At 50.6% G+C, this 21,013-nt stretch overlaps 1 protein-coding gene across 1 annotated transcript in view; it reads right to left on the bottom strand.

The window, feature by feature from the left end:
- Positions 1–20,808, bottom strand: part of CCDC183 (coiled-coil domain containing 183) — a 35,920-nt gene extending 15,112 nt beyond the window's left edge. The window contains exons 1-6 of the mRNA XM_032770790.1: positions 20,739–20,808; positions 20,172–20,293; positions 19,079–19,156; positions 17,616–17,783; positions 16,510–16,614; positions 465–587 (exon numbers count right to left, since the gene is read on the bottom strand). Coding sequence (XP_032626681.1) covers positions 465–587; positions 16,510–16,614; positions 17,616–17,783; positions 19,079–19,156; positions 20,172–20,293; positions 20,739–20,808 — 666 coding nt within the window. The remainder of the gene's footprint in view (positions 1–464; positions 588–16,509; positions 16,615–17,615; positions 17,784–19,078; positions 19,157–20,171; positions 20,294–20,738) is intronic.
- Positions 20,809–21,013: the final 205 nt, after the last annotated feature.

Genomic DNA, 21,013 nt, shown 5'->3' with positions numbered 1-21,013 from the left:
ACAACTGGCCCATAGCGCACTGCACAGCAGCGTGCGGGGAGAGGGGGTAATTTTGGCCAAGGATGCCTTGGCAAGCCCCTACATCATATGAAATGTTCCCTGGGATCTTTAGTGCCTGTGCAGAGCAGGCAGGGCCTCAGCTTTTAAGGTCTTTTCCAAAAGACTCTCCACAAAATAAACTGCCTGGGATGCTGGAGCAGCCAGGGTTTGAACCTGTCTGGGTATTTCATACCTAGTGCTTTCAACAAGCTGTCCCCAGCACCCAGGAGTGGGATGGCTCTAGGGGCAGGAGGAGCCTGGTGGGCACTGGGATCCCCAGTTCTGCTCTTTATGGCAAGAAAATTAACCAGAGAAGGGGCCTAAGTCATCCCTGGAGAGGTCACTGCATGCAACAGAGGCTGCAGCCCTTGAACCAGGACCTCTCCCAACATACCCAGTACCCGATTCCCAAGCAGAGTTCTCACCTTGGCTGCTTCTGTTGCTTCAGTGGCATCCACAGCCATCAGTCTCATACCCTTCAGCTCCACCTGGTAGACTTCTACCATGTGCTGAAGGACGTTCAGCTGCAAAGGGAGCTGGGCTAATTCCTAGGGCACAGAGACACAGACAGCAATTCTTACCACCTATAGGACATGCTGGTGCAGTATAACTCTGTGCCCCCATCCTCCTCAGTGAGATTCAGCATAATGGAGAATGGGGGAACCACCTCTGGAATCAACAAGGAACTCGACGGAAAAATCCTGGGCCAGATTGTCTCCTGCACAATACAGGGACGGAGACGGGGCATTGGATGCTAAGGGACCATAGGCCAACTAAGAACAACTGTAGGGGAGCAAAGTTTACCCCATCCTCCCCCCACTCCCATTACATCTCCTCTCTCTCCTGACACAGCCCCTATGTTGGTGGGGCAAAGCCAGCCCCAAAGAAATTCCCAACTGGCCAGATCATATTTCACCTAGTACCACTCATGTCATGGGTGTAGAGAGTAGGGGCTTGAGGTGCTTTTAGCTCCCCAGAATTTAGGGCTTACGTTAATAAATCAAGGAGGCACAGAGTTTGGAACCAGAGCTCGTCTAGCTCACAAATTTAGTCATGGCACAAAACTGCTCACAAAAACATAAAACAGGAATAAAAAGAACAATTTACAAATGTGAAAAAGTTGCAAACAATGATCTTTGCCCTGTGTTGCTTGCAATGAATTCTTCTGCAACGTCTGTAAGTTATCAGCTTTGTCCTTGTGTACAAGCAAAAATCACACACCAGCTGAGCTATGATTGCCCCTTGTGGATCAAAGCCACTGAAGAGTGCAGAAACAGCCTTCACTTCATTATTGGTTGCTGTTCCATCAAAATCAGGTATATCAGCTTCACCACTTTGGAAAACAGCCAATGTTTGGTTTGGCAGAGCAAGCTGAGATATTTATGAACAGCTTTCACTGATCTTTCCATAAGCTGACAGCTGGCTTGAAATAGATGAGGCAGAGTAACCAGTTGATCATGGTTGAAATTGGAACCATACACCTGTTACATTCCTGTTACATTTTGTGTTGTTATGAGTGTATTATTTTTAATAATTTGTAGCCTCTCTGTTCAAATCTTGATTGAACACTAGACATTGTAAAATAAATTACTTTGAAGTAGATGTACTTACCAAATTCCTATTCTGTATTTGGGTAGCTGAGTTCACCTGTTCCTATTTGCATTTCCTTAGGATCTTTTCTCTTTCTTGGAAGCTCATGCCTTCTAGCTTCAATTTCAAACTTCTCTGGCAGATTTGCTCCCAGAGTAAGTTGTAGTTTTCATCCGATTGGACGGAATGAAGTTAATTCAGTGTCATTTTCATAAAAGATTGACCTTCTATTGCTGAAAGGTCTGACCCTTGCAGAATATGACACATTGTCTACTGTTTTTAGGACTTCTCAACCTAGTTCAATACTGTGACATTTCTCTGGTATTATCCGGACTGGTGATGTGCTAGGTCACTCCAATCCTTGACTCTGGGAGCCAGCCTTATCCTGCTCTGCTGTAAGAACCCCCACTCCTGGGCTGTTCTTGCACAGCTTCTAGCACAGGGGTCGGCAACCTTTCAGAAGTGCTGTGCCGAGTCTTCTTTTATTCACTCTAATTTAAGGTTTCACGTGCCAGTGATACATTTTAACGTTTTTAGAAGGTCTCTTTCTATAAGTCTATAATATATAACTAAACTATTGTTGTATGTAAAGCAAATAAGGTTTTTAAAATGTTTAAGAGATGCTCATTTAAAATTAAATTAAATGCAGAGCCCAAGACTGATAGCCAGACCCTGCAGTGTGAGTGCCACTGAAATCAGTTTGTGTGCCGCCTTCGGAACGCGTTCATAGGTTGCCTACCCCTGTTCTATTTATGTAAGCTGCTCCAGCTACTTGCAACTGAAGACATAGCATATCTCCAGTCCCCAGACACACCCTGAACCTCTGTCCTGCAGGGTCCAGTTATACCAGCTGGATGCTGCAAGCTATAGAGCTCAACGTTTAACAAACAAATTGATTATTGCCCAGGTCTTATCCCAAGCGGAGTCTCTGACACACTTCAAACCAAATGTGCTGCTTCAGGTAGAATAAACAACAGATTAATTAACTATAAAGATAGATTTTAAGTGACTATAAGTCAAAGCAAAACAAGTCAGATTTGGTCAAATGAAATAAAAGTCAAACGCATTTCTAAACTGATCTTAACACTTTCGATGCCCTTAAAAACTTAGATGTTTCTCAGCACAGGCTTGGCTGGTGCTCTTCAGCCAGGCTTCCCCTCTTGAGTACTTCAGCGCTTGGTGTGTGTCTGTAGATGGAGGTGGAAGAGAGAGCAAGCATGGGCAAATGTCTCGTCCTTTTTGTCATGGTCTTTCTTCCTCTTTGGCTTTGCCTTCCTCCTTTGAGAGTCAGGTGAGCATTACCTTATCACAGGTCCCAACTGGCCAAAAGAGGGGTGACTCACTTGAAGTCCAAAAGATTCTTTTATGGTTGCCTAGGCCAGTGTTCTTGTTCTGAGGCTGGGCTGTTGCCCATCCTGCCCTGATGATGTAGGCCTCTCTCTCTTGGAGAGTTTTTGCCTGGGCTTATTTTAAGACTGAAGACACATTTTCAGCCTCATAACTATATACAGAATTACAGCCTATAAGATTAATGTAACAATGACTATAACAAAAATGCTCAGTGCCTCATGAGCCTTCTGCAGAACACCCAACATGACAACTTGCATCGGATACCACACAATTATTTTACAAGGATGAACATGGGGTTCCCCGAGTACAGAACGTCACAGATACCAGAGGAGAGTTAACTTTTCCCTTAAATTCTGAGCTCTATTTCAGGATCTTTCATGCATCTTTGCAACCTCGTCAAGTTGCCACAAGAAAGGTAGCTCTCAAATGCTTCTGCACAGAGTCCATTCTGACAGAGGACATATGTGTTTGTGGTTGTACTGAATACTTCAATTTTATGTCCAAGTACAGCATCTTGTTTGGGTGAGTTTTTTACTTCATTCTGTAATTTCCTAAATGGTTTAAGAGTATCTTGCAGGATAGGATTGTGACAGACATGCAACCCATGCAGTAACTTGGGACCATTGTATTAAACTACTGTGGCAAACTCAGGACAATTAGCTACAGGAGAAGGGGTAGTAATTGGTCCCGAAGGTCAGCCCTGAGGATAAGGTTCAGCTGGGACAGGGTATCAGGGAACTAAGTAGGTTCAGCTGGCCCAATGCTGGAGAACTTTTTAAATCCCACCTGCAGGGAAGCAAGGGGGAGGAAGAGAGAAGTAGAGTAGCTGCCAGCAAGTAGAGGCAGCTGAACTCTGAACTCTTTGTTGCAAGGCAGATTGCCTCTCCCAGAAGGAGAGGAACTAGGCATGGTTGGCTGAGAGGGTCAAGCCAGACCCTGTGAGATTGGAAGGTTTTTTTCTTTTACTTGCCCAAGCCTATTCTCTGAGGCTAGAGGACTGAGCAACAAAGGAGAGGCAGGTTCTTTGCCACGTATGAATGGTTTCTATATGATTGTGTATTCTGGGGAGGGTTACCACAGTGCCTCCAGGAACTAAAAATAGAGGGTGATACTCCTGGGGATTGGAAACAACCCCAGAGAAGGCATCACCCTGGTGGTTGCACTACTGGCTCAAACTGGGTTTCCCACGATTAGAAACAAAGAAATGGCTTGGTGTAAAGGATGGGCTTGAACTAATCCAGAGCCTTTCTCCAATCCAGCAAATGGATGTGAATTTTTGTCAAGGGCCCGATCCTGCTAAGGGTTGGAGGAGCCCTGACACCTTGGCCCCATAGACTGAGGGTGATTCCTGGTATGTTGTGAGGGTGTTTACATCTTGTTTATTGCTTTATATGTTTCTCTGAATGCTTTACCTCAAGAATAAAGGTGTTTGCCAGCAAAACTGGCTTATAGCTTATAGTGTTGGCAATACACTGCTCATCACTTCAGAGGCAGCAAAGCACAGGCACTGCCTGCAGGCAGACCTGGCTGCTGGGGATATCACAATGTAAGCAGGGAGCTGTGCACATTAAACCCCCACCCCCAGCCAGAAGGGAGTGGGACCAAGCCCTGCCCAGAGACAGATGATGGCGGAAGCTGAAAATTTAAGTGCCATGTCAAGGGGGATATAGTGTGCGACATCCTGAAATTGCAGCAAGTGTTATTTTTAATAGCATCCTGAACATGCCTCGTGATTCCTCCTGTTGCAATCTGCGTTGCTGCACCTGATATATCTGCATATTAAAGGCACCATCACAGCATTGTCCATACATTTGTTGATCCTCAGATTGGCACAATAGTACCTTTAATAGGACACCACTACCCTGTCAAGGTGGGAGGCCACATTTGTACAACATCTCTTCACATCAGTCGGCTATCACCCTACATATTGTAGGCAAAAACCACTTTGCTCTTTGTTGGAGAAATCTGTGTTTCATCCATCACCAATTGTATAGACCAACTGCCTAGATTAACCTCTCAGAAATCCCTCCCCACTTTAAAAGCACCATGTCCATTATCTCATTTTGAATAACTTGGCTTGGAAATTTTCTTGACTCTTTTTCATCCCTTTGAAATTCAGTCTGCAAGCAAAGCGGCTTGAATACAACTGCAAACTGAACTCTCCAGGTAAGGCCCATATTTTCCAGCCTGTTAGATTATAATTGCTCCTCGTGCAAGTTCCTCTATCTGGCAGATATGATTGTACGACTGAGTATATCCTTAGAATTTCTGTTTTATTTCTTTCTTCTTGGAGTATGAAACTTAAGCATTGATCCCGACATTCTCAGGGGTTCTTTGAAGAAACATCAACCACTGACCCCACTGAAACCAAGAAATCAGGATGAACAGAGAGACACCCTTTTCCCAAAGGGATCTGCAGGGAAGACTTTTATGTGTGGCTGACAAGGTGTCTCAGAAAATGCTAATGGGCATTTGGTTTTGTTAGCAGCGAACAGAGACAGCTTTAGTTTTATAACAGCAGGGACTGATCCACTTCGGTGATTGGAAGCGTCGTTTCCTCCTGTTTTAAAGTTATTTTCATTTTCAGCTTGAAAATATTCACTTTGTTTCTGTATTTCATGCGTCACTGCTTGTTTAGTGAGAATGCAAAGTATTGCAGAATTGAAACATCACCACACATCTCTCCGGGTAATTAAACTTTTGAGCTGGCCCTCTTGTTCAGAGCCATGTGTACCTTTAGAGACCATCTAAAGGAAGAAAGGAACAACCCTACAACTGCAAGCTTTGTTACTGAAATAAGGGACTGTTGCCCCTTACTAACACCTCCTGGGTTTTTGTGGCTACGTCCCAGTACAAAAGGAAAAGGGACAGGTCGATGGAAATGGACCTGACATGACAGTCCCTAGGAGCAATCAGGCCAATGATCCCATATACCACAACATTTTTTAAGGAAGTAGTCGAGGTGAATGGGGTCCCAGTGGAGGGGAGAGCTAAGGGCCCGGGACCATATTACATGATTAAAAAAAGATCTGCTGTATAGAGTAGTCCGCGTCCAAGAGCAAGTCATCGAACAACTCTTGGTCCCCCTGGAAGCATCAAAGGGCGGTAATGGATCTGGCCCACAGTCATCTGTTTGGGGCCCATCTAGGGACAGATAAACGACCCTCGATCGGATTCTACAGAGGTTTTTTTGGCCTGGCATTTATGCAGCCGTCCGGCGATATTGTTCCTCCTGTCCGGAGTGCCAATTACATGGGCCCCCGACCATACTTAAGGCCCCTCTGGTCCCTCTACCAATTATTGAAGTCCCGTTTGAGCGAATAGCTATGGACATAGTGGGGCCATTGGAAAAGTCAGCCCGGGGCCATCAGTACATCCTGGTAGTACTAGATTATGCCACCCAACCCTAGGCCATCCCCTACGGAATACCATGTCCAAGTCCATAGCAAAAGAATTAGTCCAGATATTCTCCAGAGTAGGGATAATACCTAAGGAGATCCTGACGGACCAAGGGCCCCCTTTGTTTCTAAGCTGATGAAGGACTTGTGTAACATGCTCCACATACGGACCCTCAGAACGTCGGTCTACCACCCCAGACGATGGCCTCGTTGAACGCTTTAATAGGACGTTGAAGAACACGTTACGGAAGGTGATCAGCCGCGATGGAAAAGACTGGATGCCCTGCTACCTTATGTGCTGTTTGCCGTCTGGGAAGTTCCTCAGGCTTCCACTGGATTCTCCCCTTCGAGCTGTTTATACGGTCAGCACCCCAGGGGGCATACTGGACCTGCTAAAGAAGACTGGGAAGAGCAGCCAAACCCGGGGAGAACATTGTGGAACATGTGCTACAAATGAGAGACCGAATCGCCAGAGTCACCCCCTTGGTGTGCGCGAGCACATGGAGAAGGCCCAAGGGCGCAACGACTACTACAACCGTCAAGCAAAGTCCCGGAAGTTCCAGGTGGGGACCAGGGTGATGGTGCTCATATCCCCACGGCGGAAAGCAAGCTCCTGGCCAGATGGCAGGGACCCTATGAGGTAATCGAAGCCAGTAGGAGAAGTTGACTATAAGGTCCGGCAGCCAGGTCGCCAGAAGTTGGAGCAGATCTACCATATAATCTGCTGAAACCCTGGCAGGATAGAGAAACCCTGGTAGCTGCGCTGGGGGCGCCACCCCTAAAGACGATCAGCCAACCTGGTGGGAATATCCCCGGAGCTGACCCCGGAGCAACGATCTGAGGCGATCAGCCTCGTCAAACGCAACCAAGATGTGTTCTCGGAGAAGCCAGGTAGGACTACAGAGGTTCACCATCACATCTTCACAGAGTCCGGAGTGAAGGTGCACGTCAAGCCATACCGGATCTCGAGGCCAAGAGAGAAGAAATTCGGAAGAGGTCAGGAGATGCTGGCCCTAGGGTTATTGAAGAGTCTCATAGTCAATGGTCCAGTCCCGTGGTTTTAGTGCCTAAGCCAGACGGCAGTATGAGGTTCTGCAACGACTTCCGCAAGCTAAACGAGGTGTCCCGATTTGAACGCCTACCCTTTACCAGGATCGATGAGCTGATCGACAGATGGGAAAGGCCCGTTTTTGTCTACCCTTGATCTTACTAAGGGCTATTGGCAGATCCCCCTGGCTAAGGCCGACAAGGAGAAGACGGCCTTTGCAACCCCGGAAGGACTATATCAATTACACTGTTCTTCCTTTGGATTGCATGGGGCCCCCGCTACTTCCAGCGGCTAATGGGACAAGCTGTTACGGTCCCCATAGGGAGTACGCTGCTGCCTATCTTGATGATGTCATCATATATAGCCCGACTGGGAGACGCACCTTGGAAAGGTAGAGGCGTCCTAGATACCCTGAGAAAGGCAGGACTGACCGCAAATCCCTCCAAGTGTTCTATCGGGTTAGCTGAGCCTAAATACCTTGGGTATATAGTGGGGAGGGGCGTGGGGACCCCAACTCAACAAACTAGATGCCATACAGAAGTGGCCCCCCCCACTCCGGAAAAAACAGGTCCGAGCATTCCTGGGACTCGTCGGGTACTATAGGCAGTTCATTCCCCACTTCACCACCAGGGCATGCCCATTAACGGACCTGACCAGGCTCGGGGGCCTATTCCCCTTCTTCTTGCCCCTCCTCAATCGACCTTAAGGAGTCCAGCTTCGGTTGACTTCACTTAGGATTGTGAGTGCCCAGCATCTCTGAAAACCAGGCCTTCAGTGTGTAACATTAGGTCTCCCAAAAAGGAGGCAATCAAAACTGGAGGCTACTCTTGAAAATGAAGGCCTTATCAAGTTAGGTGTAACTGATACCTGTCTGAGGTAGGTAGGTGTTACTACCCCCATTTCCTAGTGTCTTGGCTAAGGTCACACAAAATGTGGCAGTTTCAGAAATAGAACCCCCTCCTGGTTCCCAGCCTCAGTCAACACTGCTTGTACCACTAAAATGATAGGGCTCAGGACAGAATTTGGCCCAATCTGACTTCAGTGGGCAAAATTTGTGATTATTACTGTGGTTTCATAGACAGATTTTTTGGGAGGCGAGGAGGGGAGAGGGGTCATTCTTTATAAACTACATGCTTGTATACCATGACATTGTAACAGGAGACTCTGAAAATAAATGTTAAGTAGTGTGGCAAACTCAGGACAATTAGCTACCAGGAGAGGGGTAGTAATTGGTCCCGGAAGGCTCAGCCCTGGAGGAATAAGGTTCAGCTGGGACAGGGGTTATCAGGGAACTAATTAGGTTCAGCTGGGCCCAATTGCTGGAGAACTTTTTAAATCCTCCCTGGCAGGGAAGCAAGGGGGGGAGGAAGAGAGAAGTAGAGTAGCTGCCAGCAAGTAGAGGCAGCTGAACTCTGAGACTCTTTCCTGCAAGGCAGATTGCCTCCTCCCCAGAAGGAGAGGAAACTAGGGCAAGTGGCTGGCTGAGAAGGGATCAAGCCAGACCCTGTGAGATTGGGAAGGTTTTTTTTTCTTTTACTTTGCCCAAGCCTATGTCTCTGAGGCTAAGAAGGACTGAGCTAACAAAAGGAGAGGCAGGTACTTTGCCACAGTATGAATGGTTTCTATATGATTGTGTTATTCTTTGGGGAGGGTTACCACAGTGCCTCCAGGAACTAAAAATAGAGGGGGTGATTACTCCTGGGGATTGGAAACAACCCCAGAGAAGCATCACCCTGGGGTGGTTTGCACATACTGGCTCAAACTGGGTTTCCCACAGATTAGAAAACAAAGAAATGGCTTTTGGTGTAAAAGGATGAGCTTGAACTAATCCAGAGCCTTCTCTCCAATCCAGCAAATGGATGTGAATTTTTGTCCAAGGGGCCCTGATCCTGCTAAAGGGTTGGGAGGGCCTTGACCTTGGCCCCATAAGACTGAGGGTGATTCCTGGTATGTTTTGTGGGTGTTTACATCTGTTTATTGTCTTTATATGTTTTCTCTGTAATGCTTTTACCTCAAGAATAAAGGTGCTTGCCTAGCAAAAACTGGCTTATAGCTTGTAAGTGTTGGCAATACACTGCTCATCACCTTCAGAGGCAAAGCAAAGCACAGGCACTGGCCTGCAGGCAGACTGGCTTGCTGGGGATATCACAATGTAAGGCAGGGAGCTGTGCAGCATTAAACCCCCAGCCAGAAGGGAGTGGGACAAAGGCCCCTGCCCAGAGACAGATGATGGCTGGAAGCCTGAAAATTTAAGTGCATGACCTCAAGGGGGAATATAGGTGCAGTTACTCCTGAAATTGCAGCAAGTGTTATTTTTAATAGCATCCTGACATGCTCGTGATTCCTCCTGTTGCAATCTGGTTGCTGCACCTGATATAATCTGCCATATTAATGGCACCATCACAGCATTGTCCATGACATTTGTTGATCCTCAGATTTAGGCACAATAGTACCTTTAATAAGTGACACCACTACCTCTGTCAAGGTGGAGGCCACATTGTACAATCCAATGAACTCTTCACAGTCAGTCGGCTCATCACCCACATATTGTAGGCATAAAAACCACTTGCTCTTTGTTGGAGAAATCTGTTGTTTCATCCATCACCATTGTATACCACTGCCTAGAAACCCTCTCAGAAATCTCCCTCCCCACTTTAAAAGCCACCATGTCCATTATCTCATTTTGAATAACTTGGCTTGGAAATTTGTCTTGACTCTTTTTCATCCCCTTTGAAATTCAGTCTGCAAGCAAAGCAGCTGAATACAACTGCAACTGAACTCTCCAGGTAAGGCCCATTTTCAGCCTGTTCAGTATAATGCTCCTCCAGTGCAAGTCCCTATCTGGCAAGATATGATGTACGACTGAGTATTTCCATTAGAATCTTCCTGGTTTATTCTTTCTTCTGAGAGTACTGAGAACTTAGCATGATCCCGACATTCTCAGGGGTCTTTTGAAGAACATCAACCACTGAGCCACTGAAAACCAAGAAATCAGGATGAACAGAGAGAACAGCCTTTTTCCCCAAAGGGATCTGCAGGGAAAGACTTTTATGTCGTGGCTGACAAGGTGTCTCAGAAATGCTAATGGGCATTTGGTTTCTGTTACAGACGACAGAGACAGCTTAGTTTTATAACCAGCAGGGACTGATCCACTCGTTGATTGGAAGCGTCGTTTCCTCCTGTTTTAAGTTATTTCATTTCAGCCTTGAAAATATTCACTTTGTTTCTGTATTTCATGCGGTCACTGCTTGTTTAGTGAGAATGACAAAGTATTGCAGAATTGAAACATACACACACAATCTCTCCGGGTAAATTGAAACATTTAGCTGGCCTCTTGGTTTCAGAGACACTGTGTACTTTAGAGATCCATCTAGAAGGAAGAAAGGGAACACCCTACAACTGAGCTGTTGGTTACTGAATATAAGGGGACTGTTGGCCCCCTTACTAAACCTCCTGGGTTTTTTTGGTTGGCTACCTCCCAGTACCAAAAGGAAAAGGGACAGGTCGATGGGAAATCAGGACCCTGACACTGACAGTCCCTAGGAGCAATGGGAAGAGGCCAACGCTCCAGGTCAGCCTGATTGACAGGGAGGGCAGGCTAACGAGGGAGTCAGGAGACCAGGGGGGTCCTGTTTTCTGGGTCAGACAGTGGGACTGAGCTAAGGAGAGAGAAAGAGCCTGAGCTGAGCTGGGGAGCAGGGCTGCGCCAGCCAGAAAGAACCAGAGAAGCACATAAGAACATAAGAACGGCCATACCGGGTCAGACCAAAGGTCCATCTAGCCTAGTATCTGTCTACCGACAGTGGCCAATGCCAGGTGCCCCAGAGGGAGTGAACCTAACAGGCAATGATCAAGTGATCACTCTCCTGCCATCCATCTCCATCCTCTGACAAATAAAGACTAGGGACACCATTCCTTACCCATCCTGGCTAATAGCCATTAATGGACTTAACCACCATGAATTTATCCAGTTCTCTTTTAAACGCTGTTATAGTCCTAGCCTTCACAACCTCCTCAGGTAAGGAGCACCCCAGGGAGCAGGTCAGTGCTGGGAGCAGAGCCACAGAAGCAGCCCCTAGAGCAGACCTGTGCTGGGAGCAGAGCTGCAGCAACCAGAGCCAGAGGGGCCAGAGGAGCAGCTCAGGAAGCTGCATTGGAGGCAGAGTAGCAGCCGTGCTGTGGCACAGTGGAGCTGGGGCTGGAGCTGGAGCCAGGTGCCATGAGCAGATGGGAAGAGTGATGGGGGACCCTGGGCAGGGGGCCCAGTGCAGGGAGACGCCCCCACCAAGAGGCCTTGCAGGCCAGCTGAGAGAGATTGTAACCCCCACGAGGGGGGGGGATGATGCTAGGAAGAGGGGTCCTGCCACCTACAGCCTGAGGATGTGTGGCCACCACCAGAGCAAGTGTTGGACCCGCAGTGTTCCCTGAAGCACAGCAAGGGCCTGGGCAGGGGCCTTGGCCGTGTGAGGGACAGACTGTGAACTGCCCTGATGTTCCAGAGATGCTGATTGTGATGTCCCCGGGCCACAGAGCAGGGTGACGGGTTTTCCTTTCACCTTTCCCATTTTTTCCTGATTTTTTTACTGAGTTGCTGTTTAATAAATTTAATAAATAAATGTAAGTTGCTGTTTAATGTATTTGTTTGAACTGTATGGAATGATCATTGGGTCACTGAAGCATCCAGAGAGAGCATCCCAGAGTGAGGACACCCTAACCCCTGCCCTAAGTGACCATGACAAGCTGGGGGGGTCGAGCTCCCCAGGAATCCTAGCCTCAGCCTAGGACTCTGCCACACAGAAACGTGGAAGGGGAGCCCTCAAGGTCAGGCAGCCTCTGGGTAAAGGGAGTGGGTGTGAGGACTCAGATCCTTTCACTAGCCCTTTCACCGGGGTCGTGTATAAGCCAGGAAAGTTCCCCACACTAGCGGGACCATTGCCCCGCTTACGTGTAGCAGGCTTCACTCAGTGCTCAGTCTTCAGGCAGCCTCTCTGAGCCTGGAGGCAGCTCTTCCAGGCACTTGGGGGGCCCAGCAGCCAACCCACAGTTTGTCACCTGCCACCCAGGAGGCCAGGGGAAGAGAGATGGAAGCACAGGAGGACCCAGCCCCTCCCTGTTCCCCAGGTCCAGCCCCAGGCCAAAGGAGAGAGACGCAAGGGGTGACTCAGTCCCTTCTGGTGCCACGTCAGCTCAGTCTCCCCTGGGCCACTTCCTACCTTCCATTTCCCTTCAGTTTGGGGAATGACTCCAGCCTTATGTCCAAACAGTCTCACTAGTTGAGGGCTTCAGTTAGGGTGATCAGACAGCAAGTGTGAAAAATCAGGACGGGTGTGGGGGGTAATAGGAGCCCATATAAAAAAAAGCCCCAAATATCAGGACTGTCCCTATAACATTGGGACATCTGGTCACCCTAGTTTCAGTTGAGGTGTGTGTGTGTGGGGAGGTGCTTCTCACTCACCCACAAACTCCAGGTGTCCCCCCTTAGTCACAGGAAGGGGATCCCAGGTGAGGCTGACTCCCAGTCCCCGACCTTCCCCGATCCATTGCTGTCTGCCATCGTGCAGCCAGTCTTTCCTCCATGCACGCTCCCCCCTCCCTCCCTCCCACCAGACTGCCAGGGCTCCATGCCCAACAGCTGTGGGGGGCAAGGCCTTCTTGGCCCAATACTGCTCCTCCACTCCTCTGCCCTTAGTTGGGGGCTGTCTTACGCTGGGAAGCCACTTTTCTGTTCTCTTTACGTGGTCCTTGGGTGCCTCCTCAGCCAGCGACTCTGACAAGAAAAGGGCAGCTGGAGCCCTTTGCCTCCTAGGCATGATGGAACTGGGCCAGAGGCTGCACAAGGACAGGCGAAGGACCCTAGCGCTTAGACATCTGGCCTGACCTTCCCTATCCCTTTGTGAAAAGAGCACATGCAACTCAGCACAGGGCAGGAAAAAGAGAAGAGCCAGTCAGGTGGCTCTGGGAGCCAGCCCCAGAGGAATGGCCACTGGATGGACCTGTCTCAGGTCTCCTTCATGAGAGAGCATCTGGATTCCGAACTCCTTGTGCGCTGAAGGAGAGAGAAGAGAGCTGCAGGAAGAGGGGGAGAAGCACAGATGGGAGTCTCACCCAGGCACTCAGAATTCCCCCTCACAAGAAGAAGAGACCCTGCTTGCTGAGCCATTTCCCAGCGAGGGAAGAAAGGAGCCAGAGCCTGGCACAGGAGAAACCTTCCCCTGGTGACCAAGAGCCAGCTAATACTGAGGGACATGAAGCAACCCTCAGAGTCCCCCCTTGACTCAAGAGAACAGACAGTTTTCAGTGGACTGCGCCTACTACAATAATTACATCATGGCAGAATGAGAATCTGCTGCTGTTGTTTGATTATTTTTTCATTCTAATCCACTTCCCTTCCCCCTCCAAATAAATAAACTGTCTCTACCCCTGCAGATGGTGCAGAACTGGAGCTGAGACTCTGGAGCTTCAAAATACAGCTGTGTTTTCCAAAAGCTCCATACAGCATGCTCTGTTATCTTCTCCTTGAAGCGTTACCCCCCACCATGCTGTACACCATCTGCTTCTGGTTTCTCAATGCCTGACTGCAAATCACACCCTCAACAGCCCCTGGCTTTCTCACTGCAGCATTGCCCAGCCCAGGCTTTGCGATAACATACACTACAGCAGAGGTTCTCAAACTGTGGTCCATGGACGAGCTCCATTCAGGTGGAGTTCCCTGCAAGGTGTGCGCCTGGACAGACGCACATGACAGAATGAAGGGCCACCCTCCTAATTAGTGGAGCCTTGCAGGCGTGTCTCCACTAATCAGGTGCCTGGACCCTGGAGAAGATGGACATGTAAGCTGAGATGTGTCCTTGGTGGGAAGAGAGGGGAGCAGGGTCGGCTCCAGGGTTTTTGCTGCCCCAAGCGGCAGAAAAAAAAAAAAAGCCACGATTGCGATCGGCGTCAGCTCCACTGTGCCACTTACTTCTTCAGCGGCACTTCAGCAGCAAGTCCTTCCCTCCAAGAGGGACCGAGGGACCCGCCACTGAATTGCCGCCGAAGAGCCTGATGTGCCGCCTCTTCCCCTTGACCACCCTAAGCACCTGCTTGGTGAGTTGGTGCCTGGAGCCAGCCCTGGAGGTGAGGGGATAGTGGGGTGAGAAGAAGGGGTGGGGGGGAATATGGGACGTGCAGTTCTGCAGTGACCAGAGAAAGAGGCGACTTTCCCCAGCGTCAGGGCTGCGGCTGCAGAGGAGAGACAGCTCTCCTTCCCAGCCCCAGTTCTGTGGCTGCTGTGGCTGGGGAGAGACCCCCCTCCTTCCCAGCCCCAGATCAGGAGCTGCTGAGGTGGGGGAGAGAGGGCACATCCATTGCAATGGAAAGGTAAGACTACAGTACTGATATTAAAATATGAGTTGTGTGCTTTTATTTGTAGAACAAAAAAAGTTAATTATTAAGGGGTTTTATATATATATATAGTTAGCTAACAGTACAAACAACACTTGGAAAGATCATTTAGTCCACCAAGACCCTCAGCAACGTTCAAGTGGACCACAAAAAAAAAAGTTTGAGAACCACTGTGCTAGAGATTCCTCTTCACATCACTGCATGAACTGCACACTGCAGATTCCTCTCCACAGCACTGCATTGACTTCACACTGCAGATTCCTCACTGCATAACTGCATGAACTGCACACTGCAGATTCCTCACTGAGCACTGCATGAACTGCACACTACAGATTCCTCACTGAGCACTGCATGAACTGCACACTGCAGATTTTTCTCTACACCACTGCATGGACTGTTCTCAGTACACTGAATTTCAAGAGATGTCTGCACTTATCAACATGGACTGGTAACGTGCATTGTTTGGATTTTTTTAACAAGACAATGTTTACACCAACATTCAGCATCGGTGGCTTCCCAGGACATGAACGTCTGATTGCCTTTTAGACCAAAAATGTCTTTCCCAAGATGAGCCTGTTATGATCTGCTGACTTCACAATGTTCCCCAGTTCTAATGCTCTCAGTCCAGAAGGAAAACACATCAGCAGGATTGTGGCTTTTCCAAACACACTCCAATCATGTTACTGTATTGTTCTGGCAGCCTCAGCTTGCGCCCTACTGTGGAGACATGTAAGGATTTCTCCAAAGAGATAGGTTTGCCGCCCCTCCAGTTTTCACCTAGACAATCCGGGTTTCAGCTTGTGTGTCTGGGTGCCATTTGACAGGCCCTGATGTCTGATATTTTTGATCTGTGAAAAAGGTGGCAACCCTAAGTGGAATGAAGGAGGCAGCACAGCAGCAGCTGCCGCCACCGCCTCATGTGGCTTGTGGAGGCACATGGCGCACAGGGGCGGGAGCAAAGAGGGGCAGGGCCTTGGGGGGAAGAGGCAGGGCTGGAGGCGGGGCCTTGCGTGTCTGGTTACTAGCCATTGGAAAGGTGGCAACCCTCCACAAAGGGCCAGAATGGGACTTGGAAAGGGAAGCCATCTCACATATCTGGGCCTGTAAATCCCAGAGCCAGCTCCCAGGGATAAGGCTGTGTCTCAGTGACAGGGTCAGCTCCAGGCACCAGCCCAGCAAGCAGCTGCTTGGAGTGGCCAACGGTGAGGGGGCGGCATGTCCGGGTCTTCGGTGGCACTTCGGCGGCGGGTCCCTCGGTCCGTCTTGGAGGGAAGGACCAGCTGCTGAATTGCTGCCAAAAACTGAAGCGGCGGCGTTAGAGCTGCAGATCGCAATTGCGGGGTTTTTTGGTCTTTTTTTGCTGCTTGGGGTGGCAAAAACCCTGGAGCCAGCCCTGCTCAGTGAGATGATTCCAGGAAGAGACTGGCTTGAGCCAAGACTCTGGATCCAAATACCCAGGAGTCTGTGGGAAAGTTGCAGTTTGCAGCTGAACACTATGACTGGTTTATCTCTAGCCCCAAAGCAGACCCAGCACAACATGATCATTAGTGCAATCGGCTTCTGTTAACAATGCACCTGGCACCCGATTTCCAGATGGACAAGGGGTTGCCTTGAGTGATCCTCTCTGGCCAATGCCTGGAACTGCTCCTTTATCTACTCCATGGTCCTTTATCTACTCCTGTTTGGGGGGAGGAGACTCACATCCTTCAGGAAATCCACCATCTTCAGATACAGGTAATAAATCTTTTCACCAGTTCTGATTTTCATCAGCATTTTCTCTATGTTATTCTCCAGCTGACGAATCACCTGCAACAGAGAAGGCTCTTGTGTCACTGGGATGCCTAGGACATGAGAATGCTCCTGGGGACCGGATGGGCCGACTTAGAGCCCCGGGGCTGGCTGGCTTGGGCTCCTGAGCCCTCAGGAATGGGGAGGACGAATTGGTTTGTGCTCCAGTAGCCTTATATTAATTTTAAATCTTTTTTTGACACAGGCCCGGGACACTCCTTGGGTAGGATAGGATTCTTCCAAGTTCTATTGCCCTTAGCCACGGATTTGAAGGCCCCATGACAGGCCACTGACTGCGTGAGCTCCTTTCTTCTGGCGGGTACAGGGGATGGGAGGGACGCTGATAATGGATTCCAACTAGGGGTGGTGGCAGGAAGGCCACGTGCTGCTGGTGTGCAGAGCAGGGCTGCCAGCCTGGGAACTCCTGGGTCCATGAGCCCAGGAAATGGGGTTTCAGGGTTTCAGACCTGCCTCTCATCTGCTCTCTTTGCTGCGCCTGCCCAGTAGCTTTAGTAGTTTGGTTTGTACTGGGCCCAGGCTCTCTTCTGCTGCAGATCTTTGGGTACTAGGGATGCAGTGGAAGGAGTGGGATCAATCTCTGCTGGCAGGGAAAGTCTGGGATCACCCTGTGGCCACCTCTCTGGATGAACTAGAATTGAAGATGGACTCCTCAGGGGGTTCCTTATCCAGGCCTCTGCAGCTGGAACAAGGTCCCTGTGATCTGGGCCTTCAGGGTGCAGACGTGCAAGTGAGCACACAGGTGCATGTATGGGCCAAGTATGCACATGCATGGTGTGAGTGCCCATGCAAACTGGGGAGGACATGGGGACTGTCCAGAGCTAACCCTCATCCAAAACAAGCCACATCTGGGGCTGGTTCCAGAGATGCCCAGTCCCCTGCAGGTCCAGCTGAAGTCAGTTGGACCAGCAAGTTCTCAGCCCTTCCCAGGACCTGGCCCATTGCTATGGCCACAGATTTCTGGCATGCACAGTCTTCCGCTGGAGCTGAGCCCTTGTCACCTGAAGCTGTATCTGGCCCTGTCTGTCTGCTCCTTCCCTGTCTGCCAGGTGTTGCAGCTTCCTCTGCAGCTCCTCCAGCATCCCGCCCCGCCTCTTCACCTCGTACAGCAGCACATTGTGCACATTCATCCTGTTAAAGATGGAGTTTTGCAGCTTCTCTCGGGTGGCCTGAAAGAGACACAGTGGCACTGGGTGGGCTCACCCACAAGCAGCCTGCAGAGGGTTCTGCCCCAAGTGAGCTTCTGAATCACCTCACCCTCAGCCAGCCCAAAGGCAGAGACCCCAAGGGAAGAGGCGATGGACAGGATAGCAGCTGATTATGCATGGCAGGTGCCCAGATACCACAGTGACAGGCAGTAGGATAAGCTCTAAGATAGATATCAGACAGAGCCTCAAGCTGGAGTCCTGTGGGATGCAGGCCGGGAGATCTGGGCTGTGGGTTTGGCCCAGTGTAAAGAGTGGGACCTGTCACTAGAGTCCATGCAAGCTGTGCTGACACACCATGCAGGGGCTCTTTGCAGAATGCAGATCTGGGTCTGAAAGTCATAGAATCTCAGGGTTGGAAGGGACCTCAGGAGGTATCTAGTCCAACCCCTGCTCAAAGCAGGACCAATCCCCAACTTTTTGTTTTTGCCCCACATCCCTAGTGGTCCCCTCAAGGACTGAACTCACAGCACTGTGTTTAGCAGCCAACGCTCAAACCACTGAGCTACCCCTCCCCCGTAAAGTCAATAAAAGAGTCTGCAGCTCTAATCCCACAAAAGCCTGGACATCAGTAGCACATTCCTGTGCCCACAGAGCCCCGCTCCTTTCCCTGGTGCTGCTCCTGCCAAAGGACAACAGGGCCATGGGGCTGGAAGCAGCGAGGGGCCAGCTGAGCTGATGCTGTAGCCCCTGTTGCTCCCATGCTAACCTCTGGCATGTCCTGAATCCAGCAGGAAGGGAAGGTCCCTGGCTAAGGTGAGGACAGCACTGGGCAGCACTTCACAGTGAGGAGCCTTTGAACTGCTAGTAGCTGGTGTGACTGGCAGGAACACGTTGTAACAGGAGGGAGCCACATGAACCTTCTCTGAGGTCTCTGCTGCACACTGCCACTGTTAGATCCTCTCTGTAACAACAGCACAGACCCTCCTGCTCCAGAAACAAAGGCCCTGCCAGCTGAGGAGACTCTCCAGTAACTGTTAGCAGTATAGGGTCTATGGCACACAGCCGAGCAGTTCTGATTCCATCCAGCACAGGGTGGCGGGACACACAGGCATGTGCACGCACAGACACACACACACTTCCCAGCTCACTACAGTACAGAGCCCTGGAGCAGAGGAGCAGAGGTTTGCCGACGTATCACCAAGAGGGGCAATTTCCTTTAGAGCCTCCTCGAGCCCCCTCTCCCTCCCACCCCCATTTTCTCTGCTCCGTCGTTGGGCAGTAAATGCCATAGATTGGGTGTCTGCTTTGCCAATTACCTCCACGGTGCTCCTGGCTAAATGCATCTTCAAGTGCTTTTGATCCCAGCATGCCTGGGAAATCGTTACCTGGTCGTACTGTGGGCAGGAGAGGAGCAGAGAGAAACTTGGGATCAGAGTTCTACTACTAAGCTGTGAGTGCATCTGCACACAGTAATTGCTAGTGCATTATTCCCAGCCAAGGGCTGACCCACGCCCCTTCCCCAGCTACCGGAGCAGCCTCCTCTGCCGATGGCTGAAAGCAAGGCAGGGTGAGGCGAAGGTGTCTGCACATTTTGGGGGCCTCCATTTTTGGCTTCCCTTCCTGAGCCATCTAGAACCTGCCTTGCAGCAGGGCTGACTAGCGGTGGGCGCTCTCAGCACTCAGGGCCTCTGGTCCAGGAGGAAACAGCCCTGCTCCACGGAGCTCACACTGCACTGCAGAGCCAGTGGGAGAAGCTCAGACCCTGGGAGCAAACAAGGGGCACTGCTGGAGGAGGTCAGCATGGGGGCAGGGGGCCTGGGAAGCAGCACAAGGGTGAGGGGGAGAAGGATCCAAAGGGGTCGAGGAGGGAGGCGAGCTGGGCTGGGCCTCCCTGGGAGGAGCAGCCTGCCTCTGCTGGGGGGCCCAGTGGGAGGCACTGCTCGGAGCTGGGGAAGTGAGTGACCTGGGCAGAATGGGGGTTAATAGCAGCCGTGGCTGGGCAGCGAGGCAGCTGAGGGAGCCCAGGGGAGAGATGCCCAAGGCTGGGAGCAGGGTTTGGGGTGATGGAGAGCAGAGAGGCAGGCTGGGATGGGCAGGGGGCCCTAGGGGCTGAAAAGCTGGGCCATGGGGCAGGAGAACAGGGACCACGGGGGCAGAAGGGATCCAGGCAGCTGTACCAGTACTGAATGGTATTTTCCTTGGTCTCCTGCTGGCCCTGGGGGTGGCAGGTGAATCCCCTCGGACCTGCCCAGCGTTGGAGAGCCTCAGCTGGGCATGGTTGTGGGTGCTGGGGCTCAGAGATTGCGCAGACCCTGGTGGCTCTCCAGGTTAGGGTTAGCAAGCTTGCCCCTTGGTGTGAGGGCACAGCCAGGCGCTAGCAGAGCAATGCCTCAGTGGGGACGCGGGTACCTTCTGAGCCACGCTCAAGGTGCACATCTCGTCATGCACATTCCCACGCAGGAAGCTGATGAGCCCTTTGTTCTGAGTGAGCTTCTCCTCTGTCGAATGTGCAAAAAGCTTCTTCCCTTGTTCTAGAGGTAAACTGGGGATTTCAGTCAAAGGGCAGAACCAGGTCCCTCCCCTCCCCTCTGACAAGGCAGGCCTGGCACTGCACGCTCTGCTGCGAGTAGGTGGAACTCACCGTCACATCATTGGTGCCCATGGCACGTCACTGAGGTGACCGGCTGAGGCTCTGGCTCCACATTTACCCCCCACCCCTTCTGGATATGATAATCCTATGGAAACATCGTTGAGGGTTGTTGGTCACTAGACCTCCATGCCCACGCCCCTCTCCCAGCCCATCAGTACCAGTGGGGTTTCCTTCTCCCCATCTCATCTGAGCCCTCTCTGAAGCCTGCTGCAAACCCAGCTACAATGTCATCAGCCCTGCCGCATTCTGGGTCTCAGCAGCTCAGGGGGCTCAGGAAGGCTTTTCACTCCAGCCTGTCACAGCCCAGCCAAGAGAGAGGGCATCACCTTGCAGTGAGATGATGGCACGCAGCTCCCGGATCTGCTGCTTAATATCCCTCTTCCTCTGGAACTTCATGGTGGCAGAACAAGGAGAGTATCCTGTCACAGTCACTCAGACTTTGGGTCCCTGCCCAGAGACACTTCTAGCCCTCTCCTTCCACCAGCTGCTGAGCAGGAGAGAGATCTGCCTTTGGAATCAGCTTTTCTATTGTCCTTGTACTGTGACATCAGGAGGATCTTTGTGACTCAGTCATGCATCACTGGGTTCTCAGTGGTGGCAG

This window comes from Chelonoidis abingdonii, chromosome 24 (genome assembly GCF_003597395.2).
Source record: "Chelonoidis abingdonii isolate Lonesome George chromosome 24, CheloAbing_2.0, whole genome shotgun sequence".
In the NCBI taxonomy this organism is placed as follows: Eukaryota; Metazoa; Chordata; order Testudines; family Testudinidae; genus Chelonoidis; species Chelonoidis abingdonii.
Note: the sequence above shows the minus strand (reverse complement) of the source record. Positions and strands in the feature narration are given on the sequence as shown.